Source organism: Schistocerca gregaria, chromosome 2 (genome assembly GCF_023897955.1).
Source record: "Schistocerca gregaria isolate iqSchGreg1 chromosome 2, iqSchGreg1.2, whole genome shotgun sequence".
Classification (NCBI taxonomy): domain Eukaryota; kingdom Metazoa; phylum Arthropoda; class Insecta; order Orthoptera; family Acrididae; genus Schistocerca; species Schistocerca gregaria.
In genome coordinates this window covers 28,698,256-28,711,696 of record NC_064921.1, presented here as the reverse complement: position 1 = coordinate 28,711,696, position 13,441 = coordinate 28,698,256, and the positions used below count along the sequence as shown (strand labels likewise).

Sequence of the window (13,441 nt, the reverse complement as noted above, 5' to 3'; positions counted from 1 at the left end):
TTATTGTTATCCCATGGGCGATTACCATTCCTTCCAAAATGATTACCTTTTCCTACGTTATTATTGTCATTGTAATTATTGTTAGAGCCTAATCTGTTGCTATTGTCCTCCATACCATTGTTTTCTCTCACTGTACGATGTTTCTTCGCGTCATCTTCACTGAAGATGAATTCAGGTTCTCTTAACATCCTTTTAAATGCTTGTATATTATCTCCTATCAACCAGTGACTGCTGATATCGTAACGGTAACTTGATTGTGCATATACGTGTCAGTTCCCCATCACTATATGGATTATCTAAACAATGATTCTTTTTTGTCATTTCTTCGAAAAATCTAACTGGTTTCTTTTCTCCTGAATTTTCGAATAACTCTTTCTGTAACAATCCATACTTTATTCTATTTTTGGCTTCCGTGGACCAGAATCGCTCCAAGAATGCGGATTTAAATTGCTCATACCATTTGCAGCTACTCTTTGCATTGTTTCCGCTATTGCGCCGTCCATATGCCCACAAATGAAGTCAAGTTTATGTATAAGGGGCCAATGCTCTGGTAAACCGATCGGGAATTAATTTATAAAAGTGCATGGGTGTAAGCCGTTCCCGCTTTCTTTGTAATGTTGGTATTTTCTGACTGTCAAAAGGTGATCATTGTAAAATTTTTCTATTCCACCATACGGCGTTTGTGTTTTCACAGCATTACCCGTTCCCTTCAACTGTCATATTTTCATGTATTTGTTCTACCATATTTGGGTTCTGAGATGACAGATTTACGTCCCATCTGCCTTCGTTTCTACGCAGTGGTGTGCACTTATCTAAACCGTACCGTTCCTCGTGTATCGGACTGAAATATTCGTTTAAATTTCCCTTTACTGGATCAGTCTTTTATTTTCCTGTTTGATTCATATTGACTTGCGGTTTATAACCCGTTGAACTATCACTTGGAAATTGAGAAATTGGTGCATGTGTCGTCGCAACTTGCTCTGTTCTCGCGTCACTCGCGTACGTTCGGAGGGTCGGCTGCCGCTCTGTTGGAGTTGCCGCATTTACCGTTTCTCGCTCCAGTGTCTGCTGTGACCACACATTACCTGCTTCGTTCACCTGTGTTAACTTCTCTCTTCCCATTTGCTTCTGTTTCGTTTCGGTAACTACTGACGCAACCTCTTGTGGATGTACGACTGGAATCTAATGATTTTTTTGTGTTTCCGCTACTGCTACGAAAGATTGCACAACTGAGTTGTTTACTTCTGGATTTTTGTCCATCACTATGTCTAGTGATACTACCGATTCCGTTGCCTCACTACAGCTTTCTGTACGGTTCTCGATGCACTGCTTCAGTTCTGTAAGAAGATGTTCATACTGTTTCTGATTTTTCGAGGCGATGTCTTCAATGCGTGTATCGAATCTTTTTAATGCGACTCGCGTGACGCATTTTCTGACAGTGAGCTCTTCCACTATTTGTTGCTTTTTACCACACGTCTTATGTGCTAAATTATCATCTCTTTCATTAACATAAGACACTGCATCCTGCACCTGATCAACGTCATAACGCATCTCTTTCTGGTCAACCATTAACGATTGTATAAGCTCGCGCGAATCTCTCGCCTCTCTCCAGATTTTAGTAAACTGCTCATTAACTTCCGTTCGTAGCCGGCCGTGGTGGCCGAGCGGTTCTAGGCTCATCAGTCGGGAACCGCGCGATAGCTACGGTCGCAGGTTCGAATCCTACCTCGGGCAAAAATGTATGTGATGTGCTTAGGTTAGTTATGTTTAAGTAGTTCTAAGTTCTAGGGGACTGATGGCCTCAGATTTAAGTCCCATAGTGCTCAGAGCCATTTGATCCATTTGAACCTTCCGTTCGTATTGGTGATATTCGCGGACTTTTTCGAATCCAGCAATGGTTTCAGTTTTGAGACTATTTAAGCCATCATTTGTTTCTGTTTTTAAATCTGCTTCGACCACTGTCCACATTGTTCCTTTCTGCCAGGAGTGGTCTCAACAAGAGAAGTGTCCAGGCGTCTCAGAGTGTTGTTCGGACATGGAAGAGATACAGAGAGACAGAAACTGTCGATGACATGCCTTGCTCAGGCCGCCCAAGGGTTACTACTGCAGTGTCGGTCGGAGGAACACTAACAGCAACGCCACCATGTTGAATACTGCTTTTCGTGCAGCCACAGCACGACTTAAACTGTGGGTAATAGGCTGCATGATGTGCAATTTCACTCCCGACGTCCATGGCTGGGTCCATCTTTGCAACCACGACATAATGCAGTGCGGTACATATAGGTACTGATGGGGCCCGTGGTCTAGGGGTAGCGTCTAGGGGTAGCGTCTTCGGCCGCCAATGCTGATTATTTATCAAAATTTATGCAGTGGCGGGGATAATCAAAACGCCTTCGGTCCCGGGTTCCATCCCCGCCACTGCATAAATTTTGATAAATAATCAGCATTGGCTGCCGAAGACTTCCGGAATAAGAAGTCAGCCTCATTCTACCAACAGCCTTGTCAAAGAGGGCGGAGGAGCGGATAGAGGTTCAGGGTACTCTCTTGTCCTAGGGGTGGGAAATTGCCCCTAAAGGCGGAAGAATCAGCAATGATCAACGACATGAGGATGCAGAAGGCAATGGAAACCACTCCATTAAAGACACGTAACGTATCCACAGGACATGTGGCTTGTAGTTGAAGAAGTGTCATGATGATCTCTCCATTGGCAAAAGATTCCGGAATAGTCCCCCATTCGGATCTCCGGGAGGGGACTGCCAAGGGGGAGGTTACCATGAGAAAAAGATTGAATAATCAACGAAAGAATAACGTTCTACGAGTCGGGGCGTGGAATGTCAGAAGCTTGAACGTGGTGGGAAACTAGAAAATCTGAAAAGGGAAATGCAAAGGCTCAATCTAGATATAGTAGGGGTCAGTGAAGTGAAGTGGAAGGAAGAAAAGGATTTCTGGTCAGATGAGTATCGGGTAATATCAACAGCAGCATAAAATGGTATAACAGGTGTAGGATTCGTTATGAATAGGAAGGTAGGTCAGAGGGTGTGTTACTGTGAACAGTTCAGTGACCGGGTTGTTCTAATCAGAATCGACAGCAGACCAACACCGACAACGATAGTTCAGGTATACATGCCGACGTCGCAAGCTGAAGATGAACAGATAGAGAAAGTGTATGAGGATATTGAAAGGGTAATGCAGTATGTAAAGAGGGGAAGAAAATCTAATAGTGATGGGCGACTGGAATGCAGTTGTAAGGGAAGGAGTAGAAGAAAAGGTTACAGGAGAATATGGGCTTGGGACAAGGAATGAAAGAGGAGAAAGACTAATTGAGTTCTGTAACAAGTTTCAGCTAGTAATAGCGAATACCCTGTTCAAGAATCACAAGAGGAGGAGGTATACTTGGAAAAGGCCGGGAGATACGGAAAGATTTCAATTAGATTACATCATGGTCAGACAGAGATTCCGAAATCAGATACTGGATTGTAAGGCGTACCCAGGAGCAGATATAGACTCAGATCACAATATAGTAGTGATGAAGAATGGGCTGAAGTTCAAGACATTAGTCAGGAAGAATCAATACGCAAAGAAGTGGGATACGGAAGTTCTAAGGAATGATGAGATACGTTTGAAGTTCTCTAACGCTATAGATACAGCAATAAGAAATAGCGCAGTAGGCAGCACAGTTGAAGAGGAATGGACATCTCTAAAAAGGCCCATCACAGAAGTTGGGAAGGAAAACATAGGTACAAAGAAGGTAGATGCGAAGAAACCATGGGTAACAGAAGAAATACTTCAGTTGATTGATGAAAGGGGGAAGTACAAACATGTTCCAGGAAAATCAGGAATACAGAAATACAAGTCGCTGAGGAATGAAATAAATAGGAGGTGCAGGGAAGCTAAGACGAAATGGCAGCAGGAAAAATGTGAAGACATCGAAAAAGATATGATTGTCGGAAGGACAGACTCAGCATACAGGAAAGTCAAAACAACCTTTGGTTACATTAAAAGCAACGGTGGTAACATTAAGAGTGCAACGGGAATTCCACTGTTAAATGCAGAGGAGAGAGCAGATAGGTGGAAAGAATACAAAGAAAGCCTCTATGAGGGTGAAGATTTGTCTGATGTGATAGAAGAAGAAACAGGAGTCGATTTAGAAGAGATAGGGGATCCAGTATTAGAATCGGAATTTAAAAGAGCTTTGGAGGACTTACGGTCAAATAAGGCAGAAGGGGTAGATAACATTTCACCAGAAATCATTAGGGGAAGTGGCAACAAAACGACTATTCACGTTGGCGTGTAGAATATATGAGTCTGGCGACATACCATCTGACTTTCGGAAAAGCATCATCCACACAATTCCGAAGACGACAAGAGCTGACAAGTGCGAGATTTATCGCACAATCAGCTTAACAGCTCATGCATCGAAGCTGCTTACAAGAATAATATACAGAACAATGGAAAAGAAAATTGAGAATGCGCTAGGTGACGATCAGTTTGGCTTTAGGAAAAGTAAAGGCACGAGAGAGGCAATTCTGACGTTACGGCTAATAATGGAAGCAAGGCTGAACAAAAATCAAGACACGTTCATAGAATTAGTCGACCTGGAAAAAACGTTCGACAATATAAAATGGTGCAAGCTGTTCGAGATTTAAAAGAAAGTAGGGGTAAGCTATAGGGACACACGGGTCATATACAATATGTACGACAGCCAAGAGGGAATAATAAGAGTGGACGATCAAGAACGAAGTGCTCGTATTAAGAAGGGAGTAAGATAAGGCTGTAGCCTTTCGCCCCTACTTTTCAATCTGTACATCGAGGAAGCAATGATTGAAATAAAAGAAAGGTTCAGGAGTGGAATTAAAATACAAGGTGAAAGGATATCAATGATACGATTCGCTGATGATATTGCTATCCTGAGTGAAAGTGAAGAAGAATTAAATGATCTGCTGAACGGAATGAACAGTCTAATGAGTAGAGAGTATGGATTGAGAGTAAATCGAGAAAGACGAATGTAATGAGAAGAAGTAGAAATGATAACTGCGAGAAACTTAGTATTTGGATCGATGGTCACGAAGTAGATGAGAATAAGGAATTCTTCTACCTAGGTAGTAAGTAACCAATGACGGACAGAGCATGGAGAACATCAAAAGCAGACTAGCAATGGCAAAAAGGGCATTCCTGGCCTAGAGAAATCTACTAATATCAAATACCGGCATTAATTTGAGGAAGAAATTTCTGGGGATATACGTCTGGAGTACAGCATTGTATGGTAGTGAAACATGGACTGTGGGAAAACCGGAACAGAAGAGAATCGAAGCATTTGAGATCTGGTGCTATAGACGAATGTTGAAAATTAGGTGGACTGATAAGGTAAGGAATGAGGAGGTTCTACGCAGAATCGGAGAGGAAAGGAATATGTGGAAAACACTAATAAGGCGAAGGGACAGGATGATAGGACATCTGCTATGAGGGAATGACTTCCATGGTACTAGAGGGAGCTGTAGAGGGCAAAAACTGTAGAGGAAGACAGAGATTGGAATACGTCAAGCAAATAATTGAGGACGTAGGTTGCAAGTGTTACTCTGAGATGAAGAGGTTAGCACAGGAAAGGAATTCGTGGCGGGCCGCATCAAACCAGTCAGTAGACTGATGAAAAAAAAAAAAAAAAAGAAAAAAGAAACCAGATGAGTGCGACGAATGTCTTCAACCAGACAATCGTCGGAGACGTGTTTGGAGGCAACCGGTCAGGCTGAAAGCCTTAGACACACTGCCCAGCGAGTGCTGCAAGGTGGAGATTCCCTGCTGTTTTGGGGTGGCATTATGTGAGGCCGACATACGCCGCTGGTGATCATGGAAGGTGCCATAATGGCTGAACGACATGTGCATGCCATCCTCGGACCGATAGCGCAACCATATCGGCAGTATATTGGCGAGACATTCGTCGCCGGCCGGTGTGGCCATGCGGTTCTAGGCGCTACAGTCTGGAACCGAGCGACCACTACGGTCGCAGGTTCGAATTCTGCCTCGGGCATGGATGCTTTGGGTAAGTGTGGGTACAGTATGTGTTATTGAAACATTGGAGGATAATGAAGTTTTGGGTCCATTGCTTTCTTTTGTGAAACGTAGTGTTGTACAGTAGGGTAACGACAGGCTAGGAGTTCCCGTGAACGTGCATAATTTTAGCACCGTAGACGCGAATTAGTGGAAAGGAGTTTTAGAAGCAAATTTGGATGTGCCAGATGACGAAGACTGGTGTTCGAGAGGTAGGCGAAGCGATCCACTAACTAACTATCGATAGAACAGCACTGAATGACAAAATTAAGCATTTGAAAGCAGGAGAAAGAGAGCATATGCAAGAATTATTGTGGGAATTTAAGGATTTGTTTTTTCCACAAGCGCCGTTATCAGCAACTCCATTAGTTCAACATAGGATACCATGAGGGAATGAAGCACATGTTTACCGTAAACCATACAGAATAAGGAGGTATTTGCAGCCGATTGTAGAGGATTTCATTCATCAGCACCTTGCGAACGGTATTATAGAGCACAGTAAGAGTTGCTGAGGAGCGGGCATTGTCGTTGTGCCTAAAAAATCTATGGGTGGAACTAAGAAATACAGGGTCAGTTGTGGCTACCGGACACATACCTCATTCCAAACATACCGGAGACTTTGGATCACTTAGGACACTGTCAGTACTTTTCTACGATGGATTTGACAAGTGGTTATCATCAGTTAGGGGTGGATCCATAGGATCGCCCAAAAAATTTCTCTACTCCTGGAGGCCGCTACCAGTACATTAGAATGCCATTCGGTTTGAAAAACGCTCCGGCAACTTTTCAGAGGTTGCTAGACAGTGTCTTGAGGGGTCTGAAACCACGGGAGTGTCTAGTTTATTTGGATGACATTATAGTATTTTCAAGCAGTATGGAGCAACATAGACAGCGGTTAAGGGAAGTCTTTATGAGGTTAAGAGCAGCTCGTTTGACGTTGTGCCTGGAGAAGCGTCATTTTGAATTAGACGAAGTAAAATATTTGGATCATATTATCAGTAAGGACGGAGTGCGAACAGATTGGAGGTTGGTACAGGGATTTTCGGGAACCGAAAACAGTTAATTAAGTGCAGTCATTCGTCGGAATTTGCAATTTCTATCGAAAGTTCGTGAAGGATTTTACAGATTTAGCACAGCTGTTGACGCGATTGTTACGGAAGGGTGTGAAATTTGAGTGGACAGAAGAGTATCAGAAAGTGTTTGACAAACTGAAAGAAGTGTTAACATCAAGTCCGGTTCTTGTTTTCCCAGATTCTGAAAAGGAGTTTATACTAGCATGCGATGCATCGAATCAAGCATTAGGGTGAGTTCTTAGTCACGAAATTGATGGGAACAGACATCCTGTAGCCTATGCATCTAGGCAGTTGAATGCAGCAGAGAAGAATTACTCAACAACAGAGAGGGAGATGCTTAGCGTAATCTGTGGAATCACATATTTTAAATGTTATATGCATGGGAGAAGATTTCGAGTAGTGACAGATCATGCTGCATTGCAGTGGTTGTTTGGGTTGAAGGATCCGTCCACTAGACTCGCTAGATGGGCTGAGAGACTTAGAGAATTCGACTACGAGGTGGTGCACAGGCCTGGGAAGAAGCACAGTAATGCGGGTGCACTTAGTAGGAAGGCGGCAAAAGTAGAAGTCATAGGATATGACCTAGCAGTATTGCAAGAATTACAGGATGCGGACAACGATTGTAAATTGTATCGGACACAGCCACAATTTAATATGTACGACGGTCCTCTGTGCAAGGAAACGAAGTTAAGGCCAGGGATAGTAGTGCCAGTGAAGTTGAGAGATGAGGTTTTATAGGAAGCACATGATCACGTGTTATCTGGTCATGGATGGTGTAGAGCGACGAACAGGAGAGTGGCGGAGAGGTATTGGTGGAGAGGTAGAAAAGTAGATGTGGATCAGTAGGTCAAGAATTATATACCATGTTCGCAGAAAACAGATAACAGATTTGAGCTGGAAACAGATACAGCTACAATGATTGCCGGAAGCGACATGTCCGTTCTCTGTGCTGGGGATCGATGTTTCAGGACGTTTCAGGCGAACACCATAGGGGAACAGACTCGTTCGACATAAATAGACCATTTTTCGAGGTATGTATAGACGGTGGCTGTGCCAAATCAACAGCAGCAATGGTCGCGCAAGCGTTAGTAAACAACTGGATTTTGAAGTTTGGTGTACCGGAGACGATAATTACCGACCAAGGGACCAACCTCATGTCGGATTTAGTGAAGGAACTGTGTAAATCGTTGAACGTAAAGAAGTTGAGGACGAGCGCGTTGCATCCATAGGCCAACAGAAGGACAAAATGTGTTCACAGAACAATCGGGAAGATGCTGAGTTTTTATGTGGCATATTTAAAGCACATTGTATGGGCATACAATGCAAAAGTCCATGCAAATACCGCTATGTCTCCATATGAGGTAATGTTCGGGCGAGAAATGCCGTCACCATTTGATTTGCTGTGGCTACAGAAAGGAAGGACCGGTGAATCTGTACGTCAATTTGCAAGGACAATTCGGGATATTTGGAAACGGGTACAAAAGATGAATACAAAGACTTCGGAAAGGCAGGAAGACGCAGTAAAAAAAAAAAAATGGTTCAAATGGCTCTGAGCACTATGCGACTTAACTTCTGAGGTCATCAGTAATCTAGAACTTAGAACTAATTAAACCTAACTAACCTAAGGACATCACACACATCCATGCCAGAGGCAGGATTCGAACCTGCGACCGTGGCGGTCGCTCGGCTCCAGACTGTAGCCCCTAGAACCGCGCGGCCAGAGCCAGAAAACAAAGTTCCTCACGGGGTATCAAAGGCCTTACCAAGTTGTTGAAACCACATCCTCCGTTAATGTTAAGCTTCAGCTGCCAACTAGAACAACGATAGTAGACATTGGGCGGTTACAGCCATTTAAGAGTTGCCCGGATGTGATTCCCGGAGTATCACAGGAAGGAAGGAGGAAGGAAGAGAGAGTGACGAGAGGTGCTAAGCACAGAGAAAACCAGGAGGATAGTGTACAACATGAAGTACCATATACTGTGCGATGCAGAAAATAGTAGAGTATTTGTAGTTTCTTTTAGGCCTTGTATATTGTTCCTTTGAAGAGGGCGGAAGGATGATGGTGATCCCTGTCCTCAGGTCACTGAAACGGGAAGCGTAGCGTCTGACATATGTGGAGTGTTGTTGGATGAGAAATCAAACGCAATTCTGGTGAAATAAATGCGTAGGACTAAATTTTGCGGCAAAGCCGTAATAAATATATGTTGAACGACTCCAGAGTCCTACGATTTACTGTTTAAATTTTTAGCTATCGACAGTGGTGGGTCAGGGAAGTCGTGTTTATTGAACAAGTTCGTGTAATGTGAAGTTAAAGATGAAAGTAGTCACACAATCGGTGTTGGGTTTGGATCAAAAATGGTGAATTTTCGAGGAAAATCCTTGAGGCTACAAATATGGGATACATGCACGGTACAGTAACTTTTAGCCAGGGGGAAAGGAATAGACGGTTCAAGGAACATTGTGGAGCCAAAATTGAGCTTGCAACGGGTCGGTATGCATAGTAAGTTCTCCACCTACGAGAATTTGGTAGTAGTAGCAAGTTGTTTTGAGCGGGGAGTGTTTGAAGAAGAGAAACGTATAGAGCTCGAGGGGAGCGGAATTTGAAGCAATGGAACTAAGTGTAACATAATAGGACCAACCTTCCACCTGCTAGCATCGATTTCAGGAGTCACGTAGTTGAATATTACACAGCCACAGCTGTACTGGCCAGAAGCCACTTTAGACATTTTGCCTAGGCAGAATCTGACCTTGTTAAATCAAACTCTGGAGCAGGTCTGTTGAGATCCATAAAGCATTTTAGAGCAAAAGGGGCGCATATCAGCTGAACAGCTTGTGCAACATGTCGCTCAGTTTAGGGACAGGTAACGCCAAATAACGATCATTTTCAGCACCTCTGTGCCAAGTGCCATGGCAGCCTTAACTTTGTTATGTGTCGTTTTCTTTCTGATCAGGCGGAGAGCTAATTCCAAGAGAGAACCAAGGGTAGTCCAAGTCCCAGTGAATTGGATACCGAGGGCGTGAGACGAATAGGAAAGGGGTTGATCGAACAGTGGTCGTCCACTAAGGAATTTATTCGTTTTGTTTCATGTCTTGGTTTTAAGGGGCACTAGACCACATTTAAGTTTTCAGAAAGTACGGAAAAATGTCATAGGTGCCGACCCAAACAATTTAAGAGCTAGTTTAGGGTCGAACAGGGGAGCGAGTCTTTCCAAAAAGGGGAATAATGAATGTAGCGGCATCACCGTTTAGGATAGGGAAAGTTAGCTTTGTGCAATATTCTGAGCACAAGTTACAGACAGGTGCAGGTTGAATTAAAATGAGTTATGCATAACAACAGTTGCAAAGTAGAATAGAGTCCACAGGACCATCAAACTGCTGAAAGAGTAGGCGTAGCTGTTTTGCATGTCGCAAATCACAGGCAGAAGGGGCCCACTGGCCAACCTAGCTTGTTATGAGTACGTGACGTGAAGCAGCGCGTATGGCAAAACAGAGGCGCACAGCCTCGTATAAATAGGTGCGGGTTTCTAACAAGATTCATTTGAAGTGTTGCAGCTCTCCTGGACGGCGGGGCGTGTCACACGACCAGTTACACAGAGCAGCAGATGGGGCGCCAGCGTAACAGTCCACGGCGGGTCAGTTGTTCGACCCTCTGATGCCGATGTGGGGTCCGTAGCCAGCCAGTGGCGGGCACTCCATGGCTCGTTACCGGAGCCGGACTCCGGATCGCGGGCGCTTGTTGTCGCCGCGATCTCAACCACGCCGGCGAGAAGCACGCAGCTGGGTGCCTGAAGCAGTGCTGAGTCACCAGTCGACTCACAGTGCGAGCATGGGTCGCTGAGGCAGCCATTCCACGCCAAGCCATTTTGCAGACAGTGAAGTGGTGTGCTCAGCATTGCAGGACCCGGTGACACAGACTGGAGGGAACACGACACTGTAGTTGGAAGCAATAAATCACTGGGAAAGCTAGCATGAGTCTCAATATATTGCCTTCTACCTCTTCCCTCTACATTTGGTCATCCTGGTACATTCGGTGGCAGAAGTTCCCACTGCAGTATGTTGCACACAGGTGTAGTAGTAAAGAAGTAATAATTTATACTGACATGCGCGATGCTGAAGTTTCATTGCATGAACAGCGAAGATGTAGTAACTTTCTTTTCCGTTCGTCATTTTGTGGGTGGGCGGCGTCAGTGACAAAAGAAATGTGTGAAGCTTTTTGGAAGTTATTTTCAAATACTGGACGAATATTGTTTGGATTACATTCACACTTTGAGCTACAAAAGATGTATACACAGTTTCTAACTTTATTAATAACTTCTTGAGTTAAACCGTTAACATACATTATACCTATTAATGAGTAGATTGTGACAGTGTTTTAACTGAATTTTCTGATTTTGAGAAGACAGAAATAGAGATCTATTTTACTTGCTAAAAACATTCTAAAGCCAAGATCGCATAAGTATTTCTTTATTTAAAACAACTAGTTTCAGCAGACATTGCTGTCATCTTTAGGGCATAAAAAATGTGATAGTTATGTGAAATGTTTATTGTAAGTTGAAAATTAAACCAATGGGTCATATGGATAAAAAAGTAGCACGTTGTAAAAGCTTTAGCATAACTAAAATATTTAAAAACATAAAGCACCTTGTGCAAATGGCCATGTCCATGCATAAAACGCTCACAGATGATCATTACATCATAGAAACACAGTACACACTAACACGTCTGATTACCTAAGCTGTGCATATTCTAAACATTGGAAATCCGCCTTAAGCGGCACACAAGGTACAGATGCAGTACCTTATACGAATTTAAGTCCAATTTTAAATATTTAGAATATGTGTGTGTGTGTGTGTTTGTCAGTTCCTAAGGGACCAAACTGATGACGTCATTGGTCCCGTCGCTCACAGGTGAGAACTCAGTACATACTGTTGAAGCATATCTGTTTTCATACGCTGCACATATTCTAAATATTAAAAATTGGACTTAGACGTTGACTGTGGATATTGTATCACAGACACAGTTCCTTTGACTGTTCACAGATGCCACTAAACCCGCCCAAAGATGTAAATAACGATGCATGAGCAGCGTCTATTAGACGGAGTGTGTCTGACAGCCGATCAGTTCCAGCCATTCCACCAGGAAGGAGGTACACGGCTCGTCTGAGTTCAATCATGCGTAGACGGTCAATACCACGGTTCGATTGCGTCCGCAATGTTACTTTGTGCAACGAAGGGCTCTCAACAAGGGAAGTGTCCATTCTTCTCAGAATGAACCAAAGCGATTTTGTTCGGAGATAGAGGAGATACAGAGAGACAGGAATGATATTTATGTTGATCTCTGTTCCAATTTTCTGTATAGGTTACGTAACTCTCGGAACCGACGTGATGCAAAACTTATTTTGATTTGTGTCTAACTTAAAATAACACGTTTCATAACAAAAAAGATTTTTTAAGAACTGAAGATGATAGCAAAGTCAGTATACACCGGTTGTTTTAATGAAAGAAATATATATGCGATCTTGACTGTAGAATGTTATTAGACAGTATTTTAAATTTTTCAGTTCGGCTTAAAATTATGTGGAACTCTGAAAATAAAGATTTTGTGTCCATCTGGTACTGGATGACGAGAATTACGCATGCAGCAGACAGAATTTACGTGACTTTGGATAGTGACTGTGACGTTAGAACCACGGTGTTGACCCTTAGGAGGTTGGATTTGTCTAAAATTCCAAAGGAAGGAAAGGCGTTGGCGCATCCCCTGGTGAAACCTAGGAGCAGCGCGGACACTCACGGCGAGGGCGATGTTTGCACTTGCGCGGGGCGCCGCGGCGCCTGCCATTGCGGCCACCAGCAGCATCACTCGGGCCTCCATGCTGGACACGACTGGGCCTCGCGACGCGCTCACTGCTGCGCTCGCTGCCTCGCCTCGCCGCGTCGCGTGACGCGTGACGCGTGACGTCCTGCGCGTCCCACTTTGCTGAATGGTCCAGAGATAACAAAGAGCCGCCTCTCCATGCACGCTTGTGCACCGTGATTATCTTCCGTTTAACGCTCGCCGGTCACGACAGCATGACATAGTCCTCTTCCTGTTTTGCGGAATGTAAGCAGTGGTAGTGCAATCAAGCCTTCATGATGCTGTATAAATGAAATTCTAGCATCGGGTGTTTTTCTTAGGGAGAACTTTTGTTTTACTGATTATGTCCAAAATGCCGTTTCGTAAATGAACATTTTTTATCCTCAGATATAAAATTTTGAATCAGTTCCGGGACAGAGAGTTCTTAATTACTCCAGGGTGCACTTCCCCGCTTTCACATACGGGAAACT

General features: G+C 43.7%; 1 protein-coding gene across 1 annotated transcript in view; it reads right to left on the bottom strand.

The window, feature by feature from the left end:
- Positions 1 to 13,015, bottom strand: part of LOC126335621 (uncharacterized) — a 127,264-nt gene extending 114,249 nt beyond the window's left edge. The window contains exon 1 of the mRNA XM_049999075.1: positions 12,909 to 13,015. Within this exon, the coding sequence (XP_049855032.1) occupies positions 12,909 to 12,989 (81 nt within the window). The 5' untranslated portion in view covers positions 12,990 to 13,015. The remainder of the gene's footprint in view (positions 1 to 12,908) is intronic.
- Between the last annotated feature and the right edge of the window lie 426 nt (positions 13,016 to 13,441).